An 18,324-nucleotide genomic window follows, 5' to 3' on the forward strand; every position below is an offset into this window, starting at 1 on the left:
AGTGCATGCGTGACAATTGTGGAAAAAAACAAAAAAGGGGAAACGAAAATGCCACATATGAATGTCATTCTAAAATCTCAATGTCTTGAATCACAACAGAACATACAAGCTGCGTCAAGGCAGTGTCTCTCTTTGCTTCATAGCTACCCACATTATATAACCCACAGTTTGCACAAGTTGGCACGTTGGCTCAAAACAGGCTCTGGAACAGCAGAATTGTACAAATCAAAAATGAAGGGCTTTGGCAAAACTATCCAGGAAATCTTTACAACAGAATGTGTCTGCGTTCTGCATGTCTTTAGGCAATGTTTTCATAAAGCAATAAATTCATCCACAAAAATGCATGGGAGGATAATTGACAAATTGTTTTTGGACTACAATGTAGTCTACAGTTTATTAGTCAATTTAATATGGTGCAGGGGCCAAATGAACTGCATATACAGTAAACACAAAATTTTGGCTCTTGATAGGCTGAACAGTTATATAAACTGTCTAAAGTTCTACTAAAAATAGTTCTGTGCTTTTTTCTTTGAAATAATTTCTTTGTATGACGTAATGCGCTCCGCTTAGGAAAGCGCCTTGTGATCATTTGAAGCTACAGTTTGTCCAGAGTATCTGATAACATCTTGTCTAATAACACCAGAGGCTCTGGGCTTCCAGGTAGAATTCAAGGTTTTTATTTTGACCTTTAAAACACTTCTATATGGTTTTGGTCCAATATTATTTTAGAGATTGCCTCTTTCATTATTCCATGCTATCACAGTTGTGATCAGCAGAGTTGCTAGAAATGGAGCTCCCTTGACAGAGATGAGAAGGAACTGCCAGAAAGGCACTCTCTGTGAGGGTCACTCGACTATGGAAAAATGCTTCCTTCTTTGGTCTTCTGGAGTCCAAACTGGTTAACCTTCCAGATGTGTCGCAAGGCTTCCCTATTTTCAGGGGTATATGGGGATGGAACAGGATGAGGTGAGGAGAATTTGTGAATTATGCTATAATAGTTACATGGTGGGAACAAAGTATAATTGTATAAGATGGCAGTGAATTTACTAAACCATTGATTTTTACTTATAATGAAAGGAGAGCCTGAAGTAATGGACAGATGGTCCTAGTAGGTATGGCTTTCTTTTTTTAATTGCAGTGTTGAAACACAAATATTGCTGTACTAAGTAAGCGACTACATAAAGTGAAACTGATTTCCATTGTCGGAGAGGAGAGAAATAAAGGGCATAAGTACTAACAAGTAATCTGCATTTCAAAACTTTCATACAATATTAACTTAAATATTATTTTAATAATATTAGTAATATGGGTAAACAAGTTTGTTTACAACATTTTTAAGTTGACAGTTCCCTTTAAGAAAGTGGTGTTGGAAGGGTTCAAAATGAAGTGATGCCCTGACTTTCTCAAACAGAAGCGTGTTGGAAGCAAAAGAAAACAGACCATTTCAGGATCGAAAGAGGAAAAGTGGAAGACCTCCTGGCCTCCCAGAAAAAAAAAGCATTTTTAACAATGGTATACTCTGTATAAAGTTAGCATTCAAGGATATAATTAAGTTGAGAAGTCTAGGCAGTGTAGCTTTTTTATATTTAATCTTAGAAAAGGAAGCTTATTTCATTAAAAAGGCCAAGTACTGTAGAAAATTTGTTACATGACATTTTCTTTCTGGGACTAATCTCTTCCCCAGACATTCAGACTAAACCTCACTTCCTGCAAAGGCTGGAGGCTGTTTAGTCTTTTCCATGAGGCTATAGGGCTCAGCCAACCCCTGGAGAATCTCTATGCTGGAAACTGAAGCTGCAGTTAAAGACGGATGGAAGACACCTGATTCCACGATACCCTGGAAATCACTGTCTGCATCTTATCAAATCTTATAAATATGAAGGAGGCATCCACTGCAATAAATTTTGCTCCTCCTGATGTAGCCACCTGGTTCAATCAACTTCAGGTGAAATTGTAGTTGCTGCTCTCCACCAGTCATACAAAAGAAGAAGAAGATGATCTCTGTTGTCTACAGAGGAAAGAAATTCCAGTGATCAGGGCACTAGCCTGGGACTCTGAAGAACTGGGTTTTATTCTGTGCCACAGACTTCCTGTGTGTCTCTAGTCAAGTCACATAGTCTCTGTGTCTCAGCTTCCCACCTATAAATGAGGATAACTGTACTTCCCTATCTGAGAAGTTTTCTAGGCACAAGTACATTAAAGATTGCAAAACACTCAGATGCAGTAGTAATGGATATCATATAAGTACCCACAATAGATAAGATTAGATAGACTAGATAGGGAAACTAGTTCTCCTATGTTCACCTCAACTATTAGGTGGATTATTCTTGAAAGAGGATCAGGGAACGCTCTTTCAAGTTTATGATGAACCTGCGTACTTGGTGTATAGAAGGGGTCCTCTTGGGTCACTTCCTGCAAGATCCTCAAAAATAGTGTTCTGGTAAATGTGTCATCTAAGAACAGGTTTAAATGAGCCTGTAGAATCCTTAGCTGAACTGTTAGCAGAACCAACATCTTTATAAACATGCTGTGAATAAGTTGTTAGAGAACACTCCTGAGTTCAGAACTTCCATTTGGAAAGAAAACTGAAAGGATTATTTGCCCAGCAGCTCAGTTACTTAATTTAAGAACCTGGGATGATACCTTGAGTTTTTCTTTTGGAGGTGGCCTGGACCTTGGACTTGGGTGGGAGACAGGGGGGTGAGGGTTTGGGCTTTACCCTGAAGAATCGCTTATTAGGAAGGATGATTCACTTTGTGGAGTTTTAAGACGTGAAGAAGAGGACTGATCTTCCCTTATGGAGAGGTTTCTGGAAGAGCCTTTATTGATATGATGGGAAGCAGAAACCCTAACAAGCCATCCCTTGGAAGAAGGGTTTGCAGATTGGGAGTAATCATGGCAGTGCTGTCTTTTTATTACACTTGAGAGTCTCCTTGTAGATGGAGCTCCACTTTATCTTCTGATTGCTCCATCTGATTTTACTCCTGGGGGCATTCTGCACCAAAAAATTAAAAATTCTGCGCTCAATATTTTAAAATTCTGCAAATTTTATTTGTCAAAATAACACTACGTAATCATGCCAGTTTCAATTATTTTGGTAATTTATTTCAAAATACCTGTCAGCAAGTATGTCTGTAACAAAACAAACACAAAAATTCTCCCAGGAGCAGAGTTAAAGAAACCCCCATGACATCCCAGTTCCTGTTTCTCTGCCCCTTCCCTCCCTTTCCCCAGAGTCCAGCAGGGAGCCAGACACCCACAACCCTCTCCTTCGCCCAGAGCCCATCAGCAGGCCCCCCAATACACCCAAACCCTCTCTTCCCCAGAGCCCAACCACAGCCTCACCCCCCATCCAGCCCAGATACCTGCACCCGGTCCTCCCCCAGAGTCCAGCTGCAGAGCACCCCCTTGCCCATGCAACCATCCCACTCCCCCCCAGAGCCCAGGGATCCACAGGGAGAGAAAGCCTAATGCTTGGTCCCAGGCTTGCACGGAGTTTCCTGCGTGCCACCCTCTCCATTCCATCAGGGCATGCTGTGAACTGCAGCTGCCAGGAACCCTCTAGTTCCCCCTCTCTACCCCCAGCGGTGTCTTCTATTTGCAAGCTGGGGCTCTGCTGAGTCCAGTGGCCCCTAGCAGCACTGCAGCCCATTTCTATGGAGGAAAGGAAATTCTACATGCACAACATTAATTTCTGCAAAATTCTGCATTGCGCCGTGGTGCAGAATTCCCCTAAGAATATGATTTATTCTGTCATAAGGGAGTCTATGATAAGGCAGGAGGCTAAACCACCACCACTGGAGTCAAAGAAAGGCACAAAGGGCTTGGTCAGGACCAGGAGCTTATTGGAAAAGCCTGAGCTAGCTTTGTTTATTGCAAAAGGTGCAGCCAAAATGTCTTGGATTAGGAGAGAAGTGAGGATATTGAAAGGAAGTTAGCAATTCAGAGGAGGGCAGACCTCAATGCAACAATATCATCAGCTTTCCAACAATGGGACATGCATTTATATTAACAGTGTAAGAGTGATAGGAAAAAATATGGTCATTTTACCTTCAAATAGGACCGGAGAGAGAGCCACATTTTTATATTTTGCACTTTCTTCAGCCGGAAGTGAGGAATCTCTGATTTTCTTGCCCTTCTAGCAGATGTTAAATGACCAAAGAGTTTGGCAAAAAGAAGCCTCTACGAGAGACGAACAAAATTTTACAGTTATTATAAATTCATTTAAAAATGCAGTGAAACAAAGCTGAGCTTAACACGGCTTATCAATTTAGTTTCATATATTAAACATGCTACTTTAAAGAGCAGAAATACAGGTAGTGCTATACTAAAAAGAATACATCAATAAATTATATGAATCCATTAATGCTACAGAATAGGAAAATTTAACTATGCTTGCCTGAAAATTTGCATTTTACACAGATCCATTACCAAGAGAGGTGGGCAAAAGTTTATCTGCAGAAAAATGCAGTTTTGGGTCAACCAAAAGTATTCATGAATTCATGTCACGTTTACTGAATAGTTTCGACCACACGCACAGAAAAAAAAACAAATAAAACCCAGAACACATGCTTAGTGAGATTCCAAAGAAGCAGGGGCTTCTTCCCTTGAGGGGACTACAGAGTACAATACACCTCTCATTGACTGTTCTATCAGGAAGAATTTTAAACACAGCTCTCTGGCTTTCAGGATGCATTCTGAAAAAGACAAAGACTTATAAAAATCACATACTTTCTGGGCTTATGGCCTTTTCCCAGGGAGAAAAAAAAAAGACACTTATTGTGTCCATCATTTATTGGAATGATGCACAAGAGCCAGGTTTCAAAACCTGGAAATTCTAAGTCAGCCATAGGGCTGATAAACCTGGTACTGGGGCAGTTAAATAAAAACAACTTAACTCTGTCTCTCTCACGTATACACACACTATACATATATATGAAAAATAAAGAAAAACTAAGTATTATAATTACACTAGCTATATAGCCACACAGAGACTACAGTAGCTAAGAAGACAATGTAGTTGGTTTGTCTCACTGTCAAAAGCTATAAGAAAAAACTGAGTGGTGGTTCGGGGGCAACTCCACCCTTTATGTTTGGTGGGGGCGGCGGGCAGAATGGCATGCAGAGTCCATTTGCAGGTATAATAGACACTGCTACTTAAAAGATTTCCATTCCTTTGTGTAGGGCACATATGTACTGGGATCAACATGCACAGATACTCGAAGAAGAATCTGTACTTTTAAGCATGGCAACCCAGAGTGATAACTGAGCAAAACAGCCTGGTAAGGAGTAGGTGACCTATAGCTAGCTTCTTACGTGTGGTAGGAAATCTCCATTTCTCTATTTTAGTACAGTGGTTCTCAAACTTTTGTACTGGTGACCCCTTTCACATAGCAAGCTTCTGAGTGCAACCCCTCCTTATAAATTAAAAACACATTTTTATATATTTAAACACCATTATAAATGCTGGAGGTGAAGTGGGGTTTAGGGTGAAGGCGGACAGTTCGCGACCCCCCATGTAATAACCTCGCGACCCCCTGAGGGGCCCTGACCCCCAGTTTGAGAACCCCTGTTATAGTATCTTCCTAAGAAAGATGGGGAAGGATAAGTAGTTATAGCTTATGTACAGCAGCCACAGACCTCCTAATTATAGTTTCATAGAACTCCGTATTCTGCCTGAAAGATTATCTGTCTTTTTAAAATATATAATTGTATTATTTAATCCCTTAACTCTGATATGGACAACAGGCCTTCCTTCCTTAAGGAAAAATATCCCCCTCGTCCCCTCCCCTCCCCTCCCCCAAGTCTTTGGTTTGGTCTTTTCCACCTTTATCTGCCAACCCATGCTCTATGAAGGTGAACAGGGGAACTTCAGAGAGAGGAACACAATTAAGCTAAGACACTCTTCCAAAAAGATTTCCAAGTGGCTAGCAATCTCTCTGCCCTCAGCAGGCAGGGCTCATTGTCTTGTCTCCCCAGGATAGATCCCTTCTGGATCTCTCAGGTAAGGTACTGAGGAATTCAAGAATGGACTCCCCAGAGGCTCTAACCCTATCTACTGTACGGAATCTATAAAAAACAGATGGTTCTACACTTCCCCTGGATAGCCCCAGCCTGGGATATCAGTAGGGATCCCTTGGGAGGCCTGTTGTTGAGATGTCAGCAGGGAGAGGAAGCTGGGCCTGACTATCCAGTGTTGGCAGTGTCCATGCTATAGCCAATGCCCTCCATACACTGCCTGAGGAGAGGCAGAAGAGAAGACACTGGAGCTCCTCAGTCAGGAGTGTGGCTGCTGACATGCGCTCTAACGATTTAGACACTATTTTCCACCTGGAGCATGGCCCATCTGGCATCACTCCTGTTGTGAAAACAAGGAAGGGGGAGCTGCTTGCCCCTGGAGATGGCTATTCCAATCCTGCCTGACTCCTTTCCTGTACAGCAGTGTTTCCCAAACTTGGGACGCCGCTTGTGTAGGGAAAGCCCCAGGCAGGCCGGGCCAGTTTATTTACCTGCCCTGTCCACAGGTTCCACCGATCGCGGCTCCCACTGGCTGCGGTTCGCTGCTCCAGGTCAATGGGAGCTACTGGAAGTGGCGTCTCAGCCCGCGCTGCTTCCAGCAGCCCCCATTGGCCTGGAAAAGCGAACCGCGGCACCTGCGGTTGGGGCAGGTAAACAAACCAGCCCGGCCCGCCAGGGGCTTTCCCTACACAAGCGGTGTCCCAAGTTTGGGAAACACTGCTGTACGGGGTACAGGGGGACTGAGGAACTTCAGCTCTGGGGCATGGCTAAGAATTAGTTGGACAATTATTGAGCTAAAGTGTTCATCAGAAATTTGAAATAAAAGGTGAAAGTTTTCCTCAGAAAAAACTGTAGCAGGGATATCTTACTGAGTCACTAGTTGTAAAAGAGGCTGATAAAACTAGAGGGAACTTCAAAGGGCAAGGTGTTCCCCATCTGCCAGTGACTGACAGGTCTGGTTCTGCCCCTCAAGACAATCAGTCTGAAGTGTCCACTGTAATGGATCTGTGGACCTCAGCACCAAGAAGAAACAATTTAAATTATTTATGCCCAACAAAACTCATGAAGCATAATACTTCGTTTTCTTTTTCTTCCATAAAGGAAATGTAATAAAGAGAGGCTTGATAGAATACTTACCTGTTTGTATGTTCTCTCTGCTACACATAGCAGAAAAAAGAAAATCCATACAAGGGACACACGGACTACAAAACTTATTATAACCATAGAAAGAACAGGTATGTCTCCATTTGACCCAAATGCAATAATATAAAGTTCAGTAGCAGAATGTGTAGCTAGCTGTTCCAAATCCTTAGCTTGGGAAAGTCGAAATATAAATGGAGTTAAACCCAGGATTAAAGAGATTACGTTTCCAAAAATCTGGTATCCTATTCCTGGCATATGGCTGTTCACCTAAAAATGGGAGAAATAAAGTTACCCATTTATTATCAGAATTGATCTCATGCCTGTTAATGTCAACAACTTAGTATTTACTTCAGTTTAGCAATGACAGTTAAAAAAAAGCCATACAAGATGTAAAATATTTATTAAACACCTTCAAAATGTAGTGTTATAGAAATAGTATACCTTGAATATACAAAATGACAATGAAACTGAGGGTGAGGATGGATAGGTAGCTATAGAAACAGGTGAAAATAGTTAAATGCACACTGAAAATAAAATTAGTAAATAAATTTAACCTATAAATAATTATTTTTTATAAGGAACTAAAACAGATTATAGGCTGAGAGGCAGCTGAGTAATTTTATTAAAAATAAAGACAACAGTGAAATAACATGTGCGCCAGTCAACCTAATTTCTTTGCTTACATGTTATATCTTGTTCACCTTCCCTGCATCTTTGTCTTTTTAGAATGTAAGTTCTTTGCAGGGACAATGTCTTCCTAAATGTTTGTATGGCACCTAGCACCATGAAACCCCAATCCTGCCTGGTCTTTTGGTGTTATCACAATATAAATAAATAACAGAGAGCTATATTGTCTCTGTGGATAAGGCACATATGGTTCACCTAAGCGTGTAACTGTGTTGCCTTCTAATGACTTGTCCACAGAGAATAACACACTTAATACCGCTAAAACAAATGACGGTTCACTTTAGCTAAAGCTGTGTATGTCTGGATTTGGTATTGAAGTCTACTCTATCTCTGCTGGTGTCCATATTGGTAGTATTGGTACAGCATATGCAGGGGTAGTCAACAGGCGGACTGCAGGCCAAATTCAGACCACCAGATGCTTTTGAATGGACCCCAAAATCTTTATTTACCGGTACTACTTATCATTATAGTTATTTTAAAAAAAAAAACCCACAACAACTTCTGGCGTCCGGACCTTGACAAAAAAATAACTGACTACCCCTGACACATAGGGTCATATCGGGCTTCTCTTAAGAGGAGAATTTTATTTGGGAACATTTTGGTGCAATCAGATGTAGCATCCATTTTCTTAAAGATTTATTTCATAAAGTAAGCAATATTTTTTTCCAACCTTAACTCTAGTTTTCAGATATTTATATATATAGCTGTATCTCTAACATATTTCTAATTTTTGATATTCACATAAAACCAGAAGTGAAATTGGTTGTTCCTAAGGGTACGTCTATACCCAGCCGCTAGTTCGGCGGCTGGCAATCGAACTTCTGGGTTCGACTTATCGCGTCTTGTCTGGACGCGATAAGTCGAACCCAGAAGTGCTCGCCGTCGACTGCGGTACTCCAGCTAGACGAGAGGAGTACCGCGGAGTCGACGGGGGAGCCTGCCTGCCGCGTGTGGACCGAGGTAAGATCGAACTAAGGTACTTCGAACTTCAGCTACGTTATTCACGTAGCTGAAGTTGCGTACCTTAGTTCGATTTGGGGGGTTAGTGTAGACCAAGCCTAAGAGTTGGGGGACCAACATTTACAGAATGTTCAAGTGCCTGAAAATAAATAAATAAATAAATAAAGAAAGAAAGAAAGACTAACAATTAAGCTCACTGTATGGATATATAGTAATTCAAATCTAAAATGCATGGTTTTAAGATCAGAGATTCAATAGCTCTTGTAACCCTGATGGTGACAAAATAAAATCAGATTGAGATCTCATGGAACAAGATTTCTAAAGATATTTGCTAGAGATTATCAAAGAGAAAATCTGCCCAAAACATGATAATTCTGAGTGCTACTTATAGTTTGCATGGAGAAAAAGGAAAAGAATACTCACTCTGTTCATTATCATGCCGCTGATTTCAAGCACTGACATATCAGCTTTCTTGCAATCATTACCCTCCCATACAATAGCGCTTACTTTTTCTAGTCCTGGATTGGAACTATGGAGCCAGGGCAAATGACTCTATAAAAAGCAAGGATATTCATTTGTATATAATAAGTATTGTATAGTTCAACAAAATTTACTTCAGTGTCAATACTTCTGCTGACAAAAGAAATTACATCAGATTGTGTCTTGAATATTGTTGTAAAGAGCTTTCATGTGTACCAGATCATCACAGAATCAAAAATGCAAGATTAGAATGGACTTTGAGAAGTATCTAGTCCATCCCCCTGCGTTGAGGCAGGACTAAGTACACCTAGACTATCCCTGACAGGTGTTTTTCTAACCTGTTCTTAAAAATCTTCAATGACAGGAATTCTACAACTTCACTTGGAAGACTAGTCCAGTACTTCACTATTCTTACAGGTTAGAAAGCTTTTCCTAATACCCAATTCTCTCTTGCTGCAGATTGAGCTCATTATTTCTTGTTTTATCTTCAGTGGGCATGGAGAACAATTGTTCACAATCCTCTTTATAACAGTCCTTAACACATTAGAAGATTATCAGTACCCCCTCCCATCAGTCTTCTTTTCAAGACTAAACATGCACAGGTTTATTTGTTTTTTAACCTTTCCTCATAGGACACCAGTCAGTTTTCAGAATTCACCTTCCTCAATCGCCTGCGTCCAGGGCTGGCTACCGCCAGGATTCCAATACCTGGCGGTAGTCCGGGGCTTCAGCGGCACTTTGTGGCAGGGGGTCCGCTCCGGGTCTTCCGCGGCACTGAAGGACCCCCTCGCCGCTGGAGACCCCCGGAGCGGACCCCCCTCGCCGCCAAAATACCACTGAAGACCCCCGGAGCGGGGCCCTCTGAGGCACAGGGCCCGATTCCAAGGAATCGGCTTAAAGCCGGCCCTGCCTGCGTCCCTTCCAGTCGGCATGGTCACAAGTAACCTCAGACTGTTGGATTTTCGGTATAATATATCTGGGCTACACCCTGCAATTCCTTGAGTGCATCCTCAAAAGGAGTGATTCTGGATCCCCTGGTGTTTCGCCAGGCAGGCTGAGCGGGCAAACAGGAGGTGGAGAGGCAACAATGACTGAACCCTCTGTCTCCATCTCCCTGGCAGGGTTTCTTTAGGAAGAGAGGCAGGGGTGGCTGGAACTGCTTTCTTCCTATTTGCAGCATATGCAGACCTAGCGAGCAGAGGGTGGCTCAAGAATTGTTGAGTCCATGCAGCCTCGAATCCGTCTGCTCTGAAAAGAGCCTGTTTCCTTCAATGGGAAGGTTATGGATGGAGGACTGGGTTTCCTGGGACAACTTGAGGACTGAAGCCAGGAACTGCGCCTCATCACTACAGCCAAAAGTAATGACCCTGGCTGTCAAATCGGGTGTGTCCCAGGCCCTCTGGAGAGAGCCCCTCGCTACCGCAGTAACCTCCTCCAGGATGGTAGCAAATTCCTGGCCCAAGTCCTGAGGCAGGGAGTCTCTGAACTTCTTGACAGAGTCCCACAAGTTAAAACTATCTCCCCAACAAAGCTTGGTGGTTCAACACTCTAAACTGAAGGCTGGCTGTTGAATAAGCTTTTCTTCCAAAAAGGTTCACCCTCCAGGCGTCTTTGTTTTGGGGATTGGAACTCACTTGCCCTTGCCTGTCCTTTTCGTTGGCCGCAAATACAACAAGCAACCCTGGGGGTGGGTGGGTATACAAATACTCGAACCCTTGAGCGGGGATGAAATGTTTCTTTTCTATCCCCTTGGAGGTGGGTGGGATAGAAGACGGGATTAGCCACAGGGCCTTTGCGAGCTTTAGAACCCCTTCATATACCAGCAGTGCAACCCATGATGGGGCTGCCACTGTTAGAATGTCAAAAGAGTTGTCTGATTGCTCCGCCAGTTCCTCCACTTCTGAGCCCAAGTTCGAAGCCACCCTTCTAAGCAGGGCTTGGTGCTCTCTAAAGTCATTGGGCAAACTAGCATGTGAGGGTCCCACTACTGCCTCATCTGGTGACAAGGATGATGATTGCACCACTGTGGAAGGGCCTGGGGCACTGTCCCCCGTAGGGAAAGGCTCCCTTGTTGTGCACACCTGCTCCTCTACCCCAGCATCAGAGTCCGGGCTGTGCACCAAACTTGGTACTGTCGGTGGAGAGAGTTGCTTCTCTGAAGCCACAAGGGAGGACTGGTGTGAGAAAGGCATCAGCATCGCCGGCATGCCCCAGACGTTTCAATAAGGCCATTGGGCTGGCCACTGGCCCCTGCTGCCATGCTGGCACCATAGGAGCCGAGACGGTCTCTGGCACCCACAGGGTTGCTGCTGCTGTGGCAAGAGGCTAAAGTCTCACTCCGACCCAGATGAGTCCCTTCCGGTGACTAAGGCGGGGCTGTAAATGCCTGGGTCTGGCAGCTGATACTAAGTGCAGCGGAGCAGTGCCTCGAATAAGGTGATTAGCGCCTCTCCAAGGACCGGTGCCGGGGGCGTAGATATCGGTGCTGCGAAGGTGAGTGGTCCTGTACCAGTGGAGGACGATGCATGGATGGAGACCTACGCTGGGGCGTCAGCTGGTGGGAGGATGATCTGTGCCTCACTGCAGGTGATCCGCGCTGCGCTGGTGGAGACCAGGACCGCAGTGCCGGCAACCTGGACCATCTGACCAGAGACCTCAGTTATGGAGTCGGGGAGCGCTGCCTCTGCTATGGGGACCGACAGCATTCGGCTGCCCTCTGAGGTGGTCCCATGGCTTTTCTACACACTGCAGGAAGGGCTCTCTGGTCCCTAGCCACCAAGAAGGCCTCAGACATCAAAGGCACTACCAGGTACCTGGGTCTCCTAACGCTCTCAAGAGTCGGATCCCTGGAGGGGAGGAAGTAGGGGGCTGGGGGGTCCAGATGGAAAGGCACCCCCTTGAGGCTCCGGAATGGGCAGGCAGCTTGCACTGGGTCCTTTGCCCAGTGCCCCTTGTCCTTTCTTGTTCAGTGCCAGGGAGCCTCTCTTTTTCAACACCAGCAAAGAGGAGCGGTGCCGGGAGGAGCTCAGTGCCAGCGATGCGCTCCTCACCAACGCCAAGGAGCTAGGCGTGGAGTCAGAGGAAGAAGGCTCCAAGACTGGACAAAACATGGACTCCGTGAGGAGGGCCCTCAGACAAATGTCCCACTCCTTTTGAGTTCCGGGACGAAAGTTTTTGCAAATTCAACACTTGTCCTTTATGTGCGACTCTCCCAAGCACTTTAGGAAGCTGCCATGTGGGTCGCTAACTGGCATAGGCCTATTGCAGTCTGAACAGGGCTTGAAACCTGGAGACCAGGGCATGCCCCGCCCCAGGGTAAAGTCCCTGCAAGGACTCTAACTTACTAACTCTTACAACTTAACACCTAATTACTAACTAACAGCTATATACAAAGAGAAGAGACAATAGGTACTAGAAAAACCACTATCCACTTGGGGGGCAAGGGGAAGGAGCTCCGACCTATGTGGTAAGAAGGAACTGAGGGAGTGTAGTGCCGCCGGCAGCTCATATACCGGTGCATGAGCATAGCACTGCAGATGACTCCACAGCTGGCCCAATGGATACTGCCAAGAATAGCTCCAGTGTGGATCCCACGTCCTCTGCAGTGAAGACCAATGCAAAGAATTTATTTAGCTACTCTGCAATGGCCTTGTCCTCCTTGAGGGTTCTTTAACAGCTTTGCCATATAGAGGCCCAACTGCTTATGTAGCAGGCTTCTGATGTACTTAAAAAAATTATTAGTAGTTTTTGCATCTTTAGCAAGTTGCTTCTCAAATTCTTTTTTGGTCTGCCTTACATTTTTACAAGTTACTTGCCAGAGTTTGTTCTCCTTCCTGTTTTCCTCATTAGGATTTGACTTACAAATTTTAAAGAATGTCATTTTGCCTCTAATGGTCCTCATTACTCTGCTATTAAACCATGGTGTGATTCTTTTCGTTCTACTACTGTCTTTTTTTATTTGGGATCTACATTTACTCTGAGCCTCTATTATGATGTCTTTAAATAGTCTCTGTGCTGCTTTCAGGCGTTTTACCCTTGTGACTACTCTTTTTAATTTCCATAAGTGAAGTTCAATGTTACTGTAATGGGTTTGGTTTTTTTAATATTTCCCCTTCCTACAAGCATGTTAAATTTAATTACATTATTGTTACTATTACTGAGCTGTTCAGCTATAGTTATTTCTTGGACTAGATCCTGTGCTTCACTTAGGACTAAATCAAGAATTGCCTCTGCCTTTGTGAGTTTCAGGACTCGCTTCTACAGGAAGCGGTCATTTACGGTGTCTAGAAATTTTTTCTCTGCATCATGCCCCAAGATGACATTTACCCAGGAAATATGAAGATAGTTGAAATCACCCATTATTATTTCATTTTTTGGTTTTGTAGGTTCAGATGTCATAATTAATACATTTATGCTATCTGGAGCTTTTTAGAAGTCTAGGGCTTCGTCTATGTTATAACTACACTTGGAGCACTTTATTGGTGTAGGAATACTGGCAAATGTTTCTATTGGGAATGCAGCTATACTTGCAAAACAGTCCATATTTGGGGCTTCTGCTGGCACAGCTATGCTTTGCCTCTGAAAATGCCTTACCCCAAAATACAACTCTGGAAGGCTACAGAGTAACAAAATGTCTGGAAGTGCTGGTGATCTTGGGAGAACCTGATTCTTTCAGAACAACGCCCTCAAAGACACTGACATAGGTGTACTCTAAGGCCCTATCTGTACTTGCAGTGGTATGTAGGGTGTGTGTAGCTACATGCTGTAGTAAAAAAGCGGCTGTGTCCACACTGTGGCATGTAGCTACACACAGCAATGAAAAATTGTGGCAGGGAAGAGGCAGAGGAAAGTTGCCAGAGAGTTTCCTTGCTGCTACCCACTGTGACAGGTGGCACAAAAAACTCCTAGTGGTGGCATGTGGCCACAGTGGTCGCATTTGAGAAACACTGGCCTACGCAAAAACTTGAACAGTGGCGTAATACTCCCCAATTGAAGAAATTTAAAAAGAATATTGAAAGGGTATAGCTTACTAGTTCACCTTGTAATAAAATTACAGCTCATTTTTTTAACTGTTTAAAGCTAGATCTTTTTCACAGAATGGTTTTCCTACTATTCATTTGGATTCTTCCTATTGTTAAATGCTACTCACTCATTGGTCAAATCTTCAGTGTTACTGAACAGAACGTGAACTACATTACTAAAAGGATCTTTATTCTGGTTAGTTGCAGGGACAGAGTGGAGTGGAATTTAAAAATGATACCAAGGATTTTCCTTTCATGGAGTAAAAACACTGGGAGCATTATTTCTTTTTTTTTTTAAATCCACAAATGAACATTTTCTGTGCAAAAACAAACTGCAGAAAAGTAAAGATAGCAGATCCGGTGTAATACCATTCTATTGCAAGTTCGCTTAAATTTCATATCAAGAATAAAATAAGTAAAGTGTAACTATACATAGAACAAAAGATAGTAAATAATAAAATTAAAAGCTAAACTGCAATCTCCATTTTGATTAACAAATATGCAAATTAAAATATTCAGTTTATATTGGAAAGTTATTTTTTCAGTTGTTTTTTTTTAAAACGTTCTAACACAGCTGCTGAATTTGTTTAAAAATAACTATCTAGGAACTATATGCAAATCATATAGGAACCAAAACGACAATATTAATTACAAAACAGAATATATATTTTAGAGAAACTGATGAATTTTAAACACTTTTAATGCCCATATTTTCTAAATATGCATGTGAATGTACAGAATTTTCATTTACAGCCCCATATGTAAACTAAGAATGTCTCTAAAAAGTCCTGTTTGATCTGTGTCTAATTCAAAGATTAGTTAAGTCTGAACTGCAGTAAGGAAGTATAATAGCTCTGATCATCATCATGTGATTCATGAACTGTATGACTGTCTTACACTTATCTATTAATAGATATTGCCCATAAAACAAACAATTAACCTAAAAATAAAATATGTTAAAGTTATGCTGTGTTAGAAGCAAGTTAAAAGCTGCGGTGCCTTATGAGAGTTGCAGTTTTGGAGCTTCATGATCCCCATATTCCCTCTATGGGCTAGGCTCCCTAGCTGGACTACATCTCCCATGATAAAATTTTCCTTGTTTTAAAGGATTTAAAACAGAACTTTGCAACTAATTCAACATTTAATTTCTGTTATTTTCATTTAATGTAAGTTTCTCTCCCCAGTTCTAACTCCTGAACACTTCATAAAGCTGTCAGGAGTGCAGGTAGCAAGTATTCCTTTAGATAATAAAAATAATTACAGGACACCAACCTGATGAAATGGGTCATCTCTATATTCTTTTTTCACACAAGGATTAACTTGAGGGTTTTCTACATCTGTCTCACTGGTACAGGAAGATCGGCATTCTGCACAGTGCAACAGATCTTCCCAGAGCACATCTTCAGTTTCCGATTCAGGCCTTGTGCTCTCAGAATCTTGTCTGGAACTTGAACATCGTGAACTGCAACTAGTACCTGATTTAGGGGTATCCTGCAATTAAGATATACACTGGCATTAATTCAGTTTACATATTCCACCATGTTTATTTAAAATGCCAATTACTAAGTTCAACTATAATAAATCCACTCATTTTAATTTTCCAGTTTCACTGGAAATACAATCATAAACAGTACAAGTATTATTAAGAAGAACTAAAATTAATCTGTTCAAATTTCACTGTTGCCTTTGTAGGCTACAAATAATTATTACACACAACAGTTTAAATATTCCAGTCTACCCCTTCCACATAAGTATTCTAAATGTGAAACAGAAATTGAGGCTTGGGTCACGTACATAGAATTAACATAGAAATATGACTGAGAATCAAGAAACCTTTATTCATAACAATATTTTTTAAAAAGGCAGATGAACTTTGTCAGCATTTGCTGATTCTTCATCAAAATCACAACATTCCAGGGTACCATGTCAATTTTGATGAAATTTCCCCTGAAACCAGGGGATGTAGATGAAGAACTCCTTTTAAGAACATAAGAACGGCCATACCAAAGGTCCATCTAGCCCAGTATCCTGTCTTCCAACAGTGGCCAATGCCAGGTGCACCAGAGGGAATGAACAGAGCAGGCAATCATCAAGTGATCCATTCCCTGTCGCTCATTCCCAGCTTCTGGCAAACAGAGGCTAGGGACACCATCCCTGACAATAGCCATTGATGGACCTATCCTCCATGAATTTATTTAGTTCTTTTTTGAACCCTGTTATAGTCTTGGCCTTCACAACATCCTCTGCATTGTGTGAAGAAAATACTTGCTTTTGTTTGTTTTAAACCTGCTGCCTATTAATTTCATTTGGTGACCCATAGTTCTTGTGTTATGAGAAGGAGTAAATAACACTTCCTTATTTACTTTCTCCATAACAGTCATGATTTTATAGACCTCTATCATAACCCCCCTTAGTCACCTCTTTTTCAAGCTGAAAAGTCTCAGTCTTATTAATCTCTCCTCATAAGGAAGCCGTTCCTTACCCCTAATAATTTTTGTTGTCCTTTTCTGAATCTTCAAGTCCATTCTCTCTCTTTTTTTTTTTTTTTTTTTTTTTTTTTTGAGATGGGGCTGCCACATCCGCATGCAGTATTCAAGATGTGGGTGTACTATTGATTTGTAGAGAGGCAATATAATATTTTCGGTCTTATTAGCTATCCCTTTCCTAATGATTCCCAACATTGTTAGCTTTTTTGACTGCCGTCGCACATTGAGTGGATGTTTTCAGAGAACTATCCACAATGACCCCAAGATCTCTTTCTTGAGTGGTAACAGCTAATTTAGACCCCATCGTTCCATATGTATAATTGGGATGGTGTTTTCCAATGTGGACTACTTTGCATTCGTCAATATTGAATTTCATCTGCCATTTTGTTCCCCAGTCCCTATTTTTGAGAGATCCTTCTGTAGCTCTTCGCAGTCTGCCTGGGACCTAACTATCTTGAGTAGTTTTGTATCATCTGTGAATTTTGCCACCGCACTGTTTACCCCTTTTCCCAGATCATTTATGAATATGTTGAATAGGACTGGTCCCAGTACAGACCCCTGGGGGACACCGCTATTTACCTCTCTTCAGTTTGAAAATTGACCATTTATTCCTACCCTTTGTTTCCTATATTTTAGCCAGTTACCAATCCATGAGAGGCCCTTCCCTCTTATCCCATGACAGCTTACTATGCTTAAGAGCCTTCGGTGAGGGATCCCCCTTGTCCACATGCCTGTTGACCCCCTCAAAGAATTCTAGTAGATTGGTGAGGCATGATTTCCCTTTACAAAAACCATATTGACTCTACCCCAACAAATTATGTTCATCTATGTCTGACAATTTTGTTCTTTACTATAAAAACAACAAGGACTAACAGATTTATTTGGACATAAGCTTTTGTGGGTAAAAAACCCACTTCTTTAGATGCATGGAGTGAAAATTACAGATGCAGGCATTATTATACTGACACATGAAGAGAAGGGAGTTACCTCACAAATGGAGAACCAGTGTTGACAGGGCCAATTCAATCAGGGTGGATGCAGTCCACTCCCAATAATTGATGAGGAGGTGTCAATTCCAGGAGAGGCAAAGTTGCTTTTGTAGTGAGCCAGCTACTCCCAGTCCCTAGTCAAGCCCAAATTAATCGTGTTACATTTGCAAATGAATTTGAGTTCTGAAGTTTTTCTTTGAAGTCTGTTTCTGAAGTTTTTTTGTTAAAGTATGGCTACTTTTAAATCTGTTATAGAATGTCCAGGGAGACTGAAGTGTTCCACACAAGGATGGACTTTACAAAAACAAGACAAGCCATTTACAATGCACACTTCACTTCTCTACAGAGAAAAGAGGACAGTAAACTATCTAAACTCATATATGCCACAGGGATGACACACTTCAAAGAGAAACTGCAGAACTCCAGCAGGAGGCGGAGGCGGGGGAGACGGAAGGGGAGCCTGTGCGCCAAATCCTTGCTCCTCCCCGCTCCCTCCTGTCCAGGGCAATCAGCTGGCTTGCAGCATTTAGGAGGCAGGAG

General features: G+C 42.3%; 1 protein-coding gene across 4 annotated transcripts in view; it reads right to left on the reverse strand.

Moving 5' to 3' along the window:
• PHTF2 (putative homeodomain transcription factor 2) overlaps positions 1-18,324 on the reverse strand; it is a 145,306-nt gene that overhangs the window by 22,244 nt on the left and 104,738 nt on the right. For all 4 annotated transcript variants that reach the window (XM_034765851.1, XM_034765841.1, XM_034765823.1 and 1 more), the window contains 4 exons: positions 15,582-15,800; positions 9,232-9,360; positions 7,156-7,428; positions 4,051-4,182 (listed from right to left, as the gene is read on the reverse strand). In XM_034765851.1, coding sequence (XP_034621742.1) covers positions 4,051-4,182; positions 7,156-7,428; positions 9,232-9,360; positions 15,582-15,800 — 753 coding nt within the window. The remainder of the gene's footprint in view (positions 1-4,050; positions 4,183-7,155; positions 7,429-9,231; positions 9,361-15,581; positions 15,801-18,324) is intronic.

Source organism: Trachemys scripta, chromosome 1 (assembly GCF_013100865.1).
Source record: "Trachemys scripta elegans isolate TJP31775 chromosome 1, CAS_Tse_1.0, whole genome shotgun sequence".
NCBI classification, from domain to species: domain Eukaryota; kingdom Metazoa; phylum Chordata; order Testudines; family Emydidae; genus Trachemys; species Trachemys scripta.